The 17971-nt window shown below is 30.6% G+C and overlaps 1 protein-coding gene across 1 annotated transcript; it reads left to right on the forward strand.

Moving 5' to 3' along the window:
- The first annotated feature begins 2307 nt into the window (after positions 1-2307).
- LOC143240471 (arginase-1-like) lies at positions 2308-16921 on the forward strand. Its single transcript, XM_076482939.1, has 5 exons — positions 2308-2347; positions 12724-12828; positions 14360-14436; positions 14624-14683; positions 16458-16921. Exons 2-5 carry the CDS (start codon positions 12761-12763, stop codon positions 16586-16588), a joined length of 336 nt encoding a protein of 111 aa, XP_076339054.1. The 5' UTR covers positions 2308-2347; positions 12724-12760; the 3' UTR covers positions 16589-16921.
- Positions 16922-17971: the final 1050 nt, after the last annotated feature.

A 17971-nucleotide genomic window follows, 5' to 3' on the forward strand; every position in this document is an offset into this window, starting at 1 on the left:
AAAAATACACCTTTCTAATGAACTTGAATAGAGCACAAAACTATTTGTACTATGTCTAATGGTAATTTTGAGTTAAACATTGGTAAAATAATATACAATCAACTTTTGTAATCATTAATACTAAAATATAGGGTTAACCCTTTCACGACAGGTCAAAGATATGTCATCATATGTTAACTTGCATTCAAAATTTTATTGAACTACTATTTTGATTTGTTTTTAAAAAAACAAATGAATCTTAGGTACTAAGCAATAAATTATAATGGAATTTTATGGCATCAGTATAGTTATTTATGATTTTTTGGTTATTCAACTATATATATAAAATCTACAAAAAATATGTTGTTTGATATCCTTCATGCAAAATTTTAAAAGGCTTAGCAAGCTATGTCCAGCCACAATTGAGCACAAAGGTCATAGTGAGAAGAGATAATTGTTTGCTTTATTTCTTGATTTATTGTTCTATATTTTAAGAAAAAAATTGATAATTTATTTATAAATAGTAATAGTCTTTATACATGTATATAATGTATAATAATTGAAATTTGGCTGTATATTACAAAATACTAGTCCACTAAAACATAGCTAAGATAGGGAGACTAAAGATCAGTTTTATATTACTGGATACATGACCTGAGTGGCGTGCACCACGATCCATTGAAGTTATATATGTTAGATAGGCAAAAATCTCTGTTATTTGTATAATCTCAAACCTAAATAGATTTCAAATGTTTGTTTGAGTAAAACTCTATATTTTATGTTTTTTTCTATACTATATGGGTCTGTCAAATGACATACCTTGTAACCATCATAAAATATTTAAGAAGTAAATGTAAAATGTGTTGTCTTTTTTCATGCTAGAATAACTTATTTTATATTCTACTAAAATATTTTATATTCTAGTCCACTAAAATATAACCAAGACAGGGACAACTAAAGAGGTCAGTTTTGTATTACTGGATACATGACCTGAGTACATGTCCACCATGTTAATGCAAGTTATGCAGTGTCAGCTAGGTGTTACTGGAAGGTCAATATAATAAATATATATATATGTTCATGTGTAGTGTTGTAAGACTTAAGCTATTTAAACTAAACATTTATATCTTGTGTTATAACATAGTCATTCTAGGATAGAGAAAACATAATTGTAATTTTTTTATGATGATTACAAGGTTGGCAGACCCCACATAGCTAGATTACAGAAAATAACAAAATAATGTTAAGTTTTACTGAAAACAAATGGCTGAAATGTTTTCAGGGGTTTAGTGTTATGGAAATATAATATTTGAGATTTTTGGGATGAAGAATAGTATTTTTTTAATCATAACATGAAATTACTTTGCACTCAGATTAGTAACAAAATAGACTATTATCACAAACAAATCTTCGGTAAAAATACGTAATTAAAAAATCTGAATTTTTTTGTACAAACAAACGTGTAATCTTTACTAAAAGTGCCAAATTTTGTGAACATACACATGTTGTATCAAACATTATAGTGCAGATACTTAACATGTGCAAATGTGTAGACAAACTTGTGTATATTATACCAAGTCCATAGTGAAAGGGTTAATTGATTCTTAACTCAATGTGTGGTTCAATAAAGGTACCTAGTCATAAATAATAGTTAGTCATGTTTTGATTATATTTGGATGCATTTGTTCTGTAGGGACATATTTCATTGCTATTAAGGTTCAAAAGTTATTGTTAAAATGGTTTGTGAAATGATTATGTATTTTTTTACAGGAAATCTTCATGGGATGCCTTGTTCATTTGTTTTGTGGCTTAGAAGACCACAAAATACCTTTGTCTGGACTTGACTGGTTAAAACCATGGTGAGCAAACAACATTTTAAGATATTTGTAAAACTTAGTTGGTTGTCTGATGAGTAAAAGTTATCAACTGGTATTGATGTGTGTGTGTATATATATACATACCCACAACTAATTTTACATCTTAATTGTAAATGAATATTTATGTACTTCAGGTACTGACATATGTACATTTTCTTAGTTAAAATAAAGTAGATAAAACCCTAAAAGCTTTGGATTAAAACATAATATGCAATTTGTAATATAGTCTCTTAAAATGGTGATCAGCATTAGATTTAGTTGTACCAGATGTGGTTGTTTTCCATACATTTTGAAATGTGTGTAAGAGTGGTGAAATGTATTTACATTAATGTGATAAGCATTAAGGCAGTAACTTTATTTTAAAATATTGGTGACTCTGAATGTATGAATTTATGTGTTATAATGATAATTAGTCCTGTTTCACCTTGTTATTTAGCCTACATCCTGAACATTTAGCATACATTGGTCTGGGATCTGGATCCCTTTGAGAGGTAAATTATTACTTTGTAGCTGTAAATATGTTGCTGATTTTCTTTACTTATAGATAAAACTAATGCATTTTTAAGGTTTATATGAATTGTTACATGATTCACATATGTGGCATGGTCTTGCACACTTTGTTTTTCCTGTTTGTATGGCAGATGTTTTGTCTATAAATGATAGGTATGAAAAATCAAATATAAACTTTACTCTGTATTTTATATGAATATAAGGACTGTATTTCTATGTACTTTAGTCTTACTTAGCTGTGTCTTATGCTGGTGAGCAGTATTATTGGAAATGTAATAACACAAGTTGTTTGTTGTCTTGCATCAAAATCAAAATGTACAGAATGCTTTAAAGGTATGCATAGAGTTTTGGCAATTTTCTGATAAATATGATGTCATTCACAACATGTACTTTTAAAAATGTATAAAGTAATTACATAAAAAACTACAAGTTAATTCTAATGTTATAGTTTGGTCCCCATTAGGTTTTTATACACATTTTTCTAAATTATTTATGTTGCAAATTACTTGTAATTCTGTGACATTTCTGGATCTTAAAAATTGCACAAAAGTTGCACAAAAAAATGGATAAAAATTGCATCAGTATTGAAGTTAATTCCACCAATTACTGCTGGAGTTTTGTATGAAATTACCTATAAAATCATTTATTTACAAGGACAAAAGATAATTTGGTGTGATGCACTGCATAGACCCCACAGGTAGTGAGTTCTGTATACAAGGAAAAAATAATAATAATAAAAGCATAATTTAAGAGTTAGTTAATCATACAAATTGAGTAAAATATTTTAACTGAAATGGATTTCTAGAACACAGTAATTTGTTTCTAATAAGTGAAAACTGTCAACTTCAAGAATGCCAAATAAAAGTTGCTTCTCAAAAAGTAAAACATCCTGAAAAAAAACTAGATTCTTATAGAATTCAAATATTACTCTTGAAATTATATTCAATGATTTTGAAGTAATTCTGCTTTTAAACTGGAGAACTTGGTTGTTTTGCTGTAGATATTCATGCAAAGCTACAGAAGAGCTATTTGAGTTAGTCCCCCTCCCCTCTCCCCACATATGAAAATGAGATGCATACCATGGACCCACAATTCCTCAGTAAGATTTATAAACTAGTACATCCTATCCCAACCCAGATTGGAGTGTAGTAAAATATTAGGGATTGTATAGATGAGAAGTTTGTGAAATTGAGCTATATAATGTATTTATTTGATTGTATAATGCATCTGTTTCAGGTAAGTCATACACATCATATACTTTAATTTTTTAATGAATTGTTATGATAAAATAAAACTATTTTTTTATTTTATTTCATTATTTTGTTTTAAATTTTGCATTACTATTGCCCTAAAACATAGTTTGTAGTGAGTATTTGCACTGTAATCTGAGTATAGTAGTAGTTGATGTGAGAGTTTTATGGTTTTAATGTTATATCATGGATGTAGATCTCATCAAATGATTCTGACATTTATGAATAGATGTAGTAAAATATCATGAAATTAAATGTTGCTGCACAACTGGTGTTGAGGTTATTCATCGTTTGTAGAATTTGGTATCAACCATTTTACTATTTTGTTTTACTGAGCTGTACAGAATTTTTTACTTTTAGCATTATTCAATTATTCAAGAACATTTTACACTAGGCCACTCATCTCTTAACAGAATATTTTGCTAGTGCCTCAGCACTACTGCCAAAATGTTTTTGCACATATACCAAGCCATTCTAAGGGCATGCATCTCAGCACACAATGTAAACTGCACTTATCCATGATGCAGTCACCATTAGACTAATACCCTTCAACCAGTATGAGGGCATTCCATCTTCTTTACACAGTACTCTCCTTGAGCACTTTGTGTAATCCAAGTGTTCTTTCTTTTGCTCAGCATTTCATTATTTTGATGTTCTTTTTTTAGGCCTTTGTCAAACAGAGGATATTTTGCACTTTGCATAACTTGTATAATCAAACCACAAGATCTCTGAGATTTCAAGAGACTTGCATGGCTTCCTTGAAGAGTATATCACTGATTGTGATTATTTTTTTCTGTCAGTTATTTCTGCCTTCAGAATGAGCTTAGAACATGCACCTCAAAACTAGGATTTTTCTTTTACCCAATTTCCTTCTTCACCTGATTTTTGTATTAATGTACATTTTTTGTTTCTGGAATTCAATTCAACATTTAGTTGGCACATGCAACCCCTACTTATGCACTTCTTTTCTGTGGTAATGTATGGAAGGAATCCTTTCTCTTTTCCAGAGTTTCTATCTCTCAATGTACTCATTTTTATCTTTTAGTTGCTCAACTTCTTGGTAATTGTTCCTTTTTACCCCTTCCTTCTGAGGTTGTGCATCATCACTCCTAACTGGGATAGGTTATACCAATCTGTTTTTTGTGCTGTCTTAGTTTCTTTTTCAGCACTTGCTCAGCCAGTTTAGTTTAACATTTGTTTCTGCTCACTCTGGTTCTCACTTAACCCTGTGATTACTGGCTATGGGCCTTGCCCATAGATAATGTCACTCGCATCATATTTCATTCCAGAAAAAAACTACTAGTGGATGGAGTTTGTAATTTGACAAGAACTTTCCTTAAAGTATGTAGTTTCAAAAATATAAAACATTTATTTAATGTGATCTTTGTTGATGTTTCAGCCTTCAGCAAAAGTTTTTGCCCTCATTTATTTATAAAACACATGTTGAATGAGGCAAAGTATAAAATAAATTTGAAAAAAAAAATTATTAAACCTTTCAAATATGAATTTAAAAAATAATATTTAATAAACTAAAATACCAAAAAAATGTAAATGCCATTTAATTGTTTATCAAAGTAATATGTGAATAAAAAATATTCAAGTCTTAGGAACAATGATTTCCAGCAATACACTTAGCAACTGTATTTCTTTGTGTGGATCCTTTGAAAATGTATGGAAAAATATTTTGAAATTTGCTATTTGTTTGTTATAAGTATGCCATTCAAATATACTCTATTGCTAAGTGACAGCCATTTCTAATTTTGTGTTGATGTGGTTCCTACTTATGGGGGAGAAATTTTAAAATACCACTCGTGGAACTAAATTATTGAAATTCAACCCAGTTAATGATAAACATGCAGTATGTATGTGTACTTTAACTGTTTGGGCAAAATATGTATGAAGCTACAATACAGTTGAAATAAAAGCTAAAATATTTTTAACCACAAGTGTATCATGTGACAAGAAAATGAAATTTTAAATAATGTGTTAGAGGTTTCTTATGAAATAAAGGGATAAAACTTTAAATTACAGCATACTTGCTGATGATTGAATTAAAATACATTAGTAATAAAGTGTTTTAATGAAATTTTGAATGTAATTCTATAACATATTTGAGACATGCACAGAAAGGAATTTAAAGTGTTCCAGTAGTCATAGGGTTAACTAGAGCCAAGGTAACCTAAAATTTCTTTGTCCTCATAAGCTTCATTACCTAATATAAACTAATCCTATCATTCTCTTCCTTATATAATGTCTGTATTTCATCCATTATATCCTGAACAGACCAGCCAGCAAAGGGATGTGTGACAGTAGATTCTGAAGATAGGCTAATCCTGTTCTTGCAATTTTTTTGTGGATTCACTTTTCTCTTTTGGTCATCTGGGTGATTTCTCAGAGCATTCTTTAAACCCTAATCTGTTTTCAACTTATTTCTTAGAATTTTCAGATGGCATCATTCAGTTTGTATTTCCACTAGAGCTGGGTGATTAACTTCATTGATTTATATCAATTAATGTTAGATGAAATAACTGACTGGTGTTGCAGTTGTTATTGTTTTTGTGTATTCCAGCTATCCAGTAATTAAAATATTGCCATTATGATTTTTAATTTTTTTCAGTTAATTAAAATTTGTTCAGCTTAACCTTTCCAAAGACTTGGTCAGTCATTGAAGATCTTATAACCTTGAAACTATAAATACTATAACTCTGTGCTAACTGATTGTATCGTCATGAAATTTGACAAGCTAGTAGTAAACAAGGTAATTTACACAAATAACCAGATTGTTTTTCATAATATTTCTACAGCTATTTTGACTGTGAATTTTTGAAATATTTTTTGGTGAAAGTTGGTTTTCTTTTCTAGAATAAAAATATTTTTCAACTTCTTACAGTTTTTATATTTTATTAGCATGACCTCTAGTACCTTGTAAATTAGTACCAAATTTTTTCCAATAACATTTTATATCTTATTTCTGGTTTTCTCTACCCTATTGCCATGCTTGATTCTCTGTTATGTAGAGAAATTGTGAAACTACAACAAAAAGAATAAGTTTAAAAATGTGAAATTAAATAAGTAATACCATTTTTTTTCCTTTTCAGTTTTTAATCAACAAGTTCCAAGGTAAATTTCTTTAGAATTTAAACTTTAAAATAAATTGACAAATTGGGGTAAGAGCCATTAAGACCATTTCATTGCAAACTCCAAGATGAGTCTTAATAGCATACTGTGAAGAACTTGATGAATGTGACATTGAGCAAAAGCAACCGAGGGATATCTTAGCTTGTTTACACTGCATTAATTGTAATATGGCATATCTGGTCATAAGTGTGCACTTTGAATGTGTGAAGATGTTTATGAAATGACTGTATTGTGTATTGTTCTTGTGCATACTATTTCTTATTTGTACATAAATGAGTTTTTCCTGTAACTGAACTAATAAACACTTATATTAATGTATTAAAGATCAGTTTATGTTTTAAGTTGATTGCTGTATCATTTCTTAGTAATTCTGATTCAGTTGACCACTGTTGTTGGAGCAGCAATTAAAAATCTAATGGTGTATGATTACAACTGTCTGGAAGTAAATAATCATTATGTATAATCATAGTTCAGAAAAGAAAGTTTTTATATATTAACCATTTGAATTAATTAATTGAACAAAAACAAATTTTGTTAACTGTAACAAATGATATTCCTTAAGTATTCTAACATTCCCTTTTTGAAGGAAATCAATAATGAGAGTTAATATCATCTGTAAAGCTGCATGGTTTATTGACACTGGACAATTTAAAAAAAAAAGGAGCTACTGACAGTTGTGGGCCATATCAAACAAAACCATTATTGTTTAGCAATATGCAGTCTGTAAAAGTGCTGATGTAAAAATGATTCAGCCCTCCTCTTTACATTTTAGTGCTTTTGCACACTAGCAGACCACTTGTATGCTGCCGTGTGTACATGCTTGGAAGTTTTGTAGTTGGTGATCAAAATCCAATTTAACTGCTTCTGTATTTTAAAACAGGTATTTTTGGTTTCTGGAGTCTGTTATACAGAGTGGAGAAAGTATCGTAATGTACAGGTTATCTTTTACTAGAAATGGTATCAGGAGATTCAAAAAGGAAAGGTAAAAGAAGACTAATTAGAAAATAATAAACACTGTTTTATACTTATGATGGAAAAAGGACTTCTGTCAGAGAAATCCAAAGCTGAAAAAGTTAAAATTTCTGTCAGTTTTTCTGACAGAAGTGGTGTAGAAAACCAACTAGCCATACAATCTTCAACTAGCTTTTCTTAAATATGTCTTGTGAAGAGATATGGATGCATCTGGGGATGAGGATATACCTAAAGTCCATAAATAGGTGTATAAAGACAAATTTAACTACCACTAAAGGAGAAGAAGCAAGGATAAAAGGATAAAGAGCAGAACTGCATCCTTTACAAGAACTGAAACTTTACAGGAAGTGCTTCTTGTCTGTAATGGAGCTGTGTGAAATGGACCTCTTGCAAAGAGTAATTATGTGTCAACAAGCTGGCCAGACTTTTAGTGTTTTGGATTTCTTTGAACTTATGTTTTCATTACAAATATTTTGACTTATAATAAACTGACATATTGGAATTAACCTAAAAAAAAAAAAAATCAAAAGGACTGATACTAGTGTTTAGAATATCTTTGTTTACTTTAATGCAACTATAGCTATGGGTCTTGAGTGTGATACTTCTATTTTGGACTACTGATGTACTCTCTCTGCCCACTTACTTACTACTACTAAAGTTTTGGTGTTGCTGGCTGTGAGGAGGATGCTAATAGTTTACAGCAAGGAGTTGGGTGGATATAAATGGGAGATGTATTTTAATTGTAATAAATGCATGGTAATGTTAATGCATGTGGGATATAATAATTTAAATTATGTGTATAACATTTATAGTGTTATCTTGGTGTTATTTTCATCAGTTTTGTAAACCCATAAACATTTACTAGCAGGCAAAAATAGTATATTAGGTTGGTTTACAAGTGGATGTTAGTAACATTAGATTTTTTGAACACCTTACCTTAGAAAGAACATTAAATTGCAGGAAAATAATCGGAGAAGTACCTAGGATGATACTGAGAATGGAAAGGTTGTTGTATGAGGACAGGTTAAGATCTCTGAACTTGGTTTCTCTGGAAAAATAAGAGTTAGGGGGGGGGGGTTATTAAGATTGTTAAGGGAATAGATAGGGTTGAATCATTCTTTTTTATTTTAACAGTGAGAATAGTAAGACTAGGACAGGGTGAGAATCATCTTCAGGTAAAATAGCTTTTTTTTTCTAGGGTGGTTGGCCTTTGGAACAGGTTGTATTAAAATGTGGTAGATTCAATTAATTTAAGGGAGTTTAAAAAAAATCAATAAAATTTGAATAATAAGGGTTGGCTTTGAGTTTTAGTGTTTTAGTTTAATTTAGTGGATGAGACTGCCTAGGTGGAGCTGAGGGCATGTTATGTTACAGTGCTAAAATCTGGTTTTATAAGTCATAAAACCCACCAACTGCCTTTTTTCTGTCTGTAATTCTTGGTTTAGTAATGTCCTATCTAGTGACTGGTTGTGGACTTTATAACAATTTGCATTTTAGTAATAATTCCAGTGATCTTGAACTAGTTGTAACAATGATATGATTTTCAAAATGAAGCCTATTCTTCTTCTGAAATCCTATGTTACCATTCTATCAAGGAACTATTCAAAGAAGAACAAATGTTGGATATTAAATGTAGTATTGGTTTCCTGCAGTATCTAACAAAGAGACTTGTCAAGTTATGGGTCTTGGCAAAAACTTTGAATGGATACTTTCTCAAGTTTAAAGTATAGAGAGAGACTGTTTCCTGTATAAAGTGACTACTAAACAACTGCAGTGACAAGAATTGCAGTTTCTATCGAATGTGAATTTCTGATAACTGTAAAATTAACTGATACATAAGGCAGTTGCACCCTTTCTATTTTATATTCTTCAACTGTGACTACTGTGATAGAAGGGAGTTGTACTGAAGTTGCAAAATTTGGTTAATTGTGTACTACAGCAAACTTATAGGTGTGGTAGGGTAGAGTGAACCTGAGTGATCACCACTTGAGCTTACTGTTCTTGTGGATGAAAGACAACAAAGTGCTGCAAAAACTGTTTTTGACTTGTGGATTGTTAATTGTGAATGCCTGAATACAGTAGAAAAATCAGACCAACCAACTGACACTATCCCAGAACCTGATCAATGGTCATAGCAGACCAGGTTCTTCTGATATACCACTTTCAAAAAACTGTACAAAAGTCTTCACTGATTCATCTTAGCAAGTATTGTCAAACATTTGTTAAAAAAAAAAAAAATCAAAATATAGACTGTAACTGTCAGAAAAGATACAAATGCAATGTCAGCTATGTAACTAGTAGCTTTGTATGAGCATTTTGAGAGTATCACATACATAGTACATAGGCTTGGCACATCCAGGTGGTTTGGATGTTCGACTCTATCTGAAGATCACGGGTTCAAATCTCCCATCACACCAAACATGCTTGTCCTTTCAGCCAAGGGGCATTATAGTGTTACAATCAATCCCACTATTCATTGGTAAAAGAGTTGGTGGTGGGTGATGATGACTAGCTGCCTTCCTCCCTGCTAAATTAGGGATAGCTGGTGCAGAAGTTTTCATGTAGCTTTATGCAAAATAAAACAAACAACAACAAACATATGTACTACATATACAAAATTTTATTTTTTATGTTCAATTTACACATGCCAACTAATTTTATAAAAATTTTCCTTAATTTTTCATATGTATTAAGTAAAATTCCTGCCCATTTTCTTTTTAACTTTCCATTTTTTCCTTTCTCCCACGAACTAAAATATCATTAACATATCATAATCTTACTACTTTTATCTTTTATATTTAAATATACAGAAATATATCCTGAAACGTATTCACACCATTTTAACTATATAATTTTTGTGAGTTCTTTTTAGATTTTTTATAACATTTTATTATATGTAAATATTATATCAATGTGTTGTTTTTAATAAAATGTTGTGCTTGTTTAAATCTTCATTCATTGATAAATGTTTCTATGGTTCACAGGCTTGGTTTTTTAATTTTTCCAGTTATTTCATCTTTCTTATATATTTTTCCAATGTATACAATTTGTACATCATTTTATATGACATAGCATCTGCATAATTTTTCATTGATTTATAAAGTTTTGTATGTGCAGTAGTGATTTTCTTTTCATATATAAAGATTGTATCATAGTCATAATTAGCGATGTGCTTGTGTGTTATCTTACTATTTGCTCATAAATGCCCAAATTTTATTTTGTCACTAAATAAAATATTTACATTAGAAAAAGAGTACTTGTAATACTTAGTGTTGTGAATTTGATTTACACTCCTGTGTAAGTTGGAAACTGTAGTTATCCATGCCTTATTGAGTTTCAAATTTGGATATACCAAAAATATTTCATGCATATCATGTCACATACACAAAATGTATTGGTCATAAAAATAAAATGTTCAAAATTACTATAGTTTATTTGTCCCTTTACCTAGGATTTAGAGAGGTTAAACAAAACTTCTTAATGTTCATAGCAGCAAAGTGTTATTGTATGAGGATGTGCTATTTGTTTTGTCTCCTTTAATTGAAAAGTACAAATTCTAAAATTGTTGTTTTCACAACTCTCTATGATTCTCTTACGTGAATGATTAAAACTTTAATTAATTGAATGTGCAAGGACAGACTTTCTATTGAACAAGGAATGTTGATTATAATTCCTGTTTTCTATGTGTATCTAGTAAAATGTGCAAGTCTATTTAACACACTAAAGTATTTGTACTCAAGATATGTGTGTGAATTGACAACTTCTATCTGACTCATTCTGATAAAGTGATGTTTGTGTCAATATGATGAATTACCCTGTGGTGAAGTGTAATCTCACAGGTATGAGACTAAGTGGAAGATGATCAGCTAGATTAGTCTTGAGTTCTCTTTGGAATGTAAGTTTGGACTGATTCATATCTGAAACTGCATATTTTAGTGTTTCATAAACTTGTTTCTTATATATTATCGGTTTCTATGGCTTGAAATATTGCCTAGCCTCATTTAACTTGTATGGTCTGTAACCCTCTGGGGTATGTAGGGTAGTTGAAGAGCAGGAATTTCTTTTGACAGAATTATTGTGAACAAATATGTTTATTGAGTGAAGAATATTTCCTGCTAGATATGTAGATTCAGTCTCTTGTTGAGTGGTGTTTCACTGTACCCTCCTCCATAGTAGGAGATCCACTCCAAAATATTTCATTTTTGTTGCTGTATTCTTGGAAAAAGAGATTGAATTTTTAATTTCTTTATTACCTAGATCGATCTACCATTTTTTTCATTGTAGGATTCTACAGTCTGAAGTTAATCCAGGTCCATCCATCATCTTTACAATGTGGAATTTATAGTTTGAAGTTTAAATTTTTCTTGCATTTTTCACAGAACCATCCACCCTGTCCTTCATTTATAGTATGACTATTTGTTTTACTAAAAATGAGCTTTTTGTTTATACACAGTGCTCAAAGGAAGTATTGTGTAAGAAAAAATGTCTCACCCTCCTGTTGATGGAAAGTTATAGTCTAATGCTGATTGTGTCCTAAACTAACCCATTTTATGTTACTACATGTAGGATAGAGTTCTTCTTCCAATGACTTGACACATGTGGAAGAACTTTCTGAGAGTAGCATTCAAGTGCTAACTCTTTGTTAAATGTACAGGTAATTATCTATCTGCAACATATTTCCAGCTAAAGAAACTGTTAACCTTTATTAAAGAATTATGTTGTTCATGATTCAGTTTCTTGTTTTGTTTTTAAGTGGGGAAATCCTCTAAACTTCATATATTTTTTTTGACATCTGAAGTTGGAGAATTCTTGATTTACAAGAAGTTTTTGTTTTCTTGATGGCCTTCTCAATTTTTTATCAATGTATATGAGTTGTCTAGTTGGCTTATCTAATGTAGTTATGTTTTTGCAACTAAGTTATTAAAGCATGAAATATATCTCCAATACAAATATTCTGAATGTTCTCAATTTAAGTAATTTCATCTTGTATTTTTAAGACTCCTTGTGAACAAGTTAGGTATTCCATATTTCTCGATGAGTGATATAGACAGACTTGGGATAAACGAAGTTGTGAGGAAAGCACTAGAAGCTATTAATCCAAGGTAAAAACTACAATAATTTATATCAACTAAAAGTTTAAAGAGTCGGACACAACTTTAAAGTATTCAGGTGTGTTAGTTTGATGCACATATTGTATAGTTTATTACATTTTTTAAAAATGAAAAAGTTTTGAACTTGACATGAATTTTTGCTAGGTTATGTAGCTTTCACAAATAAAATATTTTTATGAGATATTTTTATTAACTTGCAGCTCTGAAAATTCACTATTTTACTGCCATATGTTTTAAGAAATAATATAAAATGTTTACCTTTGTAGATTTAGTTACTCATTTGTCTTTGATGTTCTTATGAAATGTTCTTACAGTTTTTTTTTAAAATATAAAACTGAGTTTTTGCTGCAATTATTGTCACTTTTGTACATTAAGAATACAAGTAAGTCAGTTTTTAATATTAGTAATCAGCACTGCAGTGTCAAGTTTATACACAATTAAAAAAAAAAAAACTTTTAGAACAGGTTGGTAAAGACAATGAAATTTAAAAAGTTGTACGACAAATGTCTTAAGTGCAATAATAAAAAGCAGATGTATATATTGTCTCCAGAGGAATGGTCTTTAATAATGGTATGTTTTGTCTAAGTGTTTGAACAACTATACTGTTGGTGTAAAGCATTTCAGTAAGCTGCTAACAACATACTGAAATACTTGGATCCAATACATAACAGCTTTCTCTCATTTCTTGGCTTCTGTTGGGCCATAGCTTGTCCAGGATATAGCAGTTTAGGAACAGTTTGAAGTACTTTGAACTTTGTGACTCACTTCAGAGCAGTGCCTTTTGTAAGATTATACAAGACCACACATGTGTATATAACATAATAGGCTGAATGACCAGTAATTTGTATTTCAGATCACATGACTGATTATCAGATGCCTAATTTTTAAAAAAAATTAACTATAAAGAGTGAGTGACACATTTTATGATGGTAATTTGTTCTTTCTGATAGTTATAATATTACAAATTCCACTGGTCCTTTAGTTGCTTTAAGTAATGTACTTAACTTGTGTGCTGTTCTCAGTTGTCTACCAGAAGGAAGTAGTAAAAATATGTGAAATTAATGGTAATGTGCTTGTGTAAATATCCATAATGAGATACTTTTTAAAAATTTAATTTTTTATCACTAAGAAATGTCTTTTTGGTTTTTGTGTTTTAGACTGAAAGTCTGCATAATTTAATTTTGGTTTTTTAGATACATTACACCAGCACATAGTGAATCAATTTGTGCTGTTATTTTATTCCTCTTTATTTTTAAATACAAAGGTGAATTATTCCATTTGCATATATAAAAGAAAAATATTATATATATATACTAACATACATAAAATTAACAAGTGTTTTTTTATTGTTTTAACAATATCTGGTTGTAAGATATTAAGATGGATACTTTCTTTTAAGATAAAGTTGACCTGATGCACATAATAAAGTGAAAATTTTAAGAACAGTTCAGTTAAGTACAATTAGCAACCTGTTGTAATATTTGTTAATAGACTTTATTTATTAATCTGTTTTTCCTTTTAGAAAAGATCGTTCATTACATGTAAGCTTTGACATTGATGCTCTGGATAAACTCCTTGTCCCTAGTACAGGAACACCTGGTATGTTTCTAATCCTTTCATTTTTAACCATTTTCTGTATAAGCTATGCTTGGATTAATTAGAATCAGTTTTACAAATAATGGTAGTTTTATAGATAATTTTAATCTTATACCTTTTCAAAAATATTGTTTTTCTGTCTTTTATGATAATTTATGTATATGTAATTACATACTTTTGTCTTTTATAGTTATAGGAGGACTAACTGTAAGAGAAGCTTTGTGTATTGCTGAAGAAGTTGCTAAAACAGGTATTTTTTTATTTTTACTTTTTATCAGCAAACAAGATGTATGTCTACTCCCTATGGTAATTGAGGCCAACAGATAGACATCTGACAAATAGACATTTCTCAAACCTCTAAGTATAATACCAAAAATATATTTGAAAATTTGTGAAATTGTTTCATTCAAATCTTGTTGGTTAACTTATGTTTGAAAATTAATGAAACATGCATGAAACTTTTATTCAGTTCTTGTTAAATTTAGTTACAGTATACAAATAAAATAGACAATATTTTAATTTTGTAAAGAATTTCCATTGAAGATATTCGTTTTTTGTTTTAACTCTTAATTTTGATATTTGTGAATAAATTTGACTAAAGTATGTTACAGTTGTCATGTATTGCTGTATATTTTATTAATAGTTAACCATGATGAAAGAATACGAGGTCTGTTCAAAAAATACGCTGACTGACGTCGTAAAACAAAATGTACTTTATTTAGAAGTTACAAGTCTGGGACCCCTTCAAAGTACTCTCCTCCCCAATGCACACACTTATCCCAACGGTGTTTCCACTTGTTGAAACAGTCCTGGTACACTTCTTTTGTAATGTCCTCCAGCTCCTTCTCGCATTTGCCTTAATCTTGGGAATCGTCTCAAATCTTTTTCCTTTCAAGGGTCTTTTGAGTTTGGGGAACAAGAAAAAATTGCAAGGAGCAAGGTCAGGTGAGTAGGAGGGGTGGAGAAGAACAGTGATCGAGTGTTTGGCCAAAAACTCACGAGTTCTGAGGGCTGAATTTCGCAGCAACGCAGTGCATCTTCAGTTTTGGTCAAAATCTCGTAACAAGATCCAACTGATATCCCATACTCTTCAGCAAGTTCCTGACAGTCAGACATCGATTTGCCCGCACCAGGGTGTTGATTTTGTCGACGTGTGGGTCGTCAGTTGATGTGGAAGAAGGATGCTCATCATCTTCAATGGACTGTCGACCATCCTTAAAACGTTCATGCCACTTGAAACATGCCATACGCTTCATAGCAACATCACCGTAAGCCGTGTTAGCATAAAAAGTTTCAGTCGCAGATTTTCCAAGTTTAACACAAAATTTCACAGCAAGTCGTTGCTCCTTCAGGTCATTCATTCTGAAATCCAAACGAAAAAATCACACTTCACTTAAAACTGCATAGCTAATACACAAATGAAGATATCTGCAATCAGGAAATGGCGTAATGCTATATCTGTGCGAACCTAGCGCAACACCAAGCAGATTCCCCTGGAACCAACTGGAGCTGCACAATTCAAACAGTCCGTGTATTTTTTGAACAGTCCTCGTAAATACAAAAAATTACCATTTAAATCAAGGTAATTTCAAAAGCACAGGAGCTTAGAGTGCTTTCAGTAGTTAGTGTTTTTTTAGGAAGTAAAAGATAATAGTCAACTCTTTCAAAGTACTTGAGTTTCTGGATCATTTGAAGTCTTATAGGTAATATATCCAAATGGTTGGAATACACAGTTGAGTAACACATTGCAATTAAAATATAAAGGCACATTACCTAAAATATTATAACTTGAAATTTATTAAATCTATGAAGTATTGAGGGGTTACTTGATTTAATCCAAATTTGAAATGTATAGTTTAGTCTGTTGAAATGTGATTTACATAGGTATTAAATCAAAGTTTTGAGTTGTATAGGTAATGAATGTAAGGTTATGTTTTAGTACTGCTAAACTTTAAAGGAAAAGTCAAGAATGTGTGTTTATATTAATGTATTCATGTGAATATATTTGCTGTTTTTTATCTTAGGACTTCTTAAAGGGCTTGATCTTGTGGAAGTGAATCCATTACTAGGAACCAAAGATGAAGTAGAACAAACTGTAGCAATAGCTATTCAAGTTATCTTGGCCTTTTTGGTCAGGAAAGGCTGGGATCAATGACTGTCATACGTTATCAAAGCTGGACCTACCTGTTGTAAAATAGCTTCATCAGATATATATATTACACTGATATCTTGTGACAAGATTTTAATTGTAACTTCTTTCTGAAACATATTACTTAGTATATATTTCTTTACATTTATGTAGTATTAAATAGTGCTTATGTATGCTACTCAAAACAATAAGACTGTTTGGAATATCCAAATTTTCTGTAATATTATTAGGAAGAAAAATAAGAGATATAAGTATGAGCACATGATAAAATTTTGTTTTTATGTGAGATTCTGCCAAGATGGCATTTTGTTTTTACATTAAACATGAGATTATAATGAACAGTTGTAAATTATTGCATTATTAACATCTTGCAGCTTCATTATGAATTATAATTATGGTTGAAAATGAAAACAGAAGTAAAGGAAACTATGCCAGACATTCTGATATTTAGTCTGAGGCCAAATAAATAACAAAATGTTGGGCTTATGATGATCTGCCTTTCCCAAATTTTGAAATTGACACTAATCTTTTAAATGTTAAAAACTTAAAATCTGATTTACCCCATTTTAAACCTTTTCTAACATGAGTTTCTAAATGGTCATGGATAGAAAGAACCTAAATGGAAGAAGACATTACAGTGGTATCAGAAACATATTAAAAATCTTGTCCAGTGATCAAGTACAATCCATTTAACTTAATTTTTACTTGGATACAGATCTTAGATACATAGTCTTCTACATATGAACCTAGTATCCATTTATTTTACATCCAAGTAACATTGCTCTCATTCTGACCCAATTTTATCTGGAACTTTCCAGAAGTCATCACTATTGACAGCTAAAAGTGTACACTCATAACTCCAAATTTTCTTTGTACAGCATTGCCAAAATTTCTAATACTAAAGTTATGATCAGGGGAAAACCACTGTTTTGAAATAACCTAAATTGTTCCCTCAGCTAATTTTTTTGAAAATTGGATACTGTGTAATCACCCATGATATGAAATACAAATGATTGTTTATTTAGTCTGTGTTGGAAATGAATATTTCATAGATGGGATTTGCATCTTCACATGACGTCTCACTGCCATGTGGTGTAATATATATAAACAATAATGAAAACCTGATGCCAATATTTTGTGCTTAAAATCAGAGTACTGATAAGGTCCTGAGTAATCTTTGAAAAACAGTTTTCTATAGCATTTATTCCTTACATGCCAAGTAGGATTGAAGTCTGATGGCCTTCAGGTGAAAGCCAATCCATCCAGTTTAGTAGAAACTACATTGACCAGTTTAGCACGGTGAGTGGGTGATTAGTAAGTTGGCATGGCTTTTTTTGTTCAGATTATACTTCTTTCATTACCTGTTGGAAAATTGGATTACCTTCCATA

Source organism: Tachypleus tridentatus, chromosome 13 (genome assembly GCF_004210375.1).
Source record: "Tachypleus tridentatus isolate NWPU-2018 chromosome 13, ASM421037v1, whole genome shotgun sequence".
In the NCBI taxonomy this organism is placed as follows: Eukaryota; Metazoa; Arthropoda; class Merostomata; order Xiphosura; family Limulidae; genus Tachypleus; species Tachypleus tridentatus.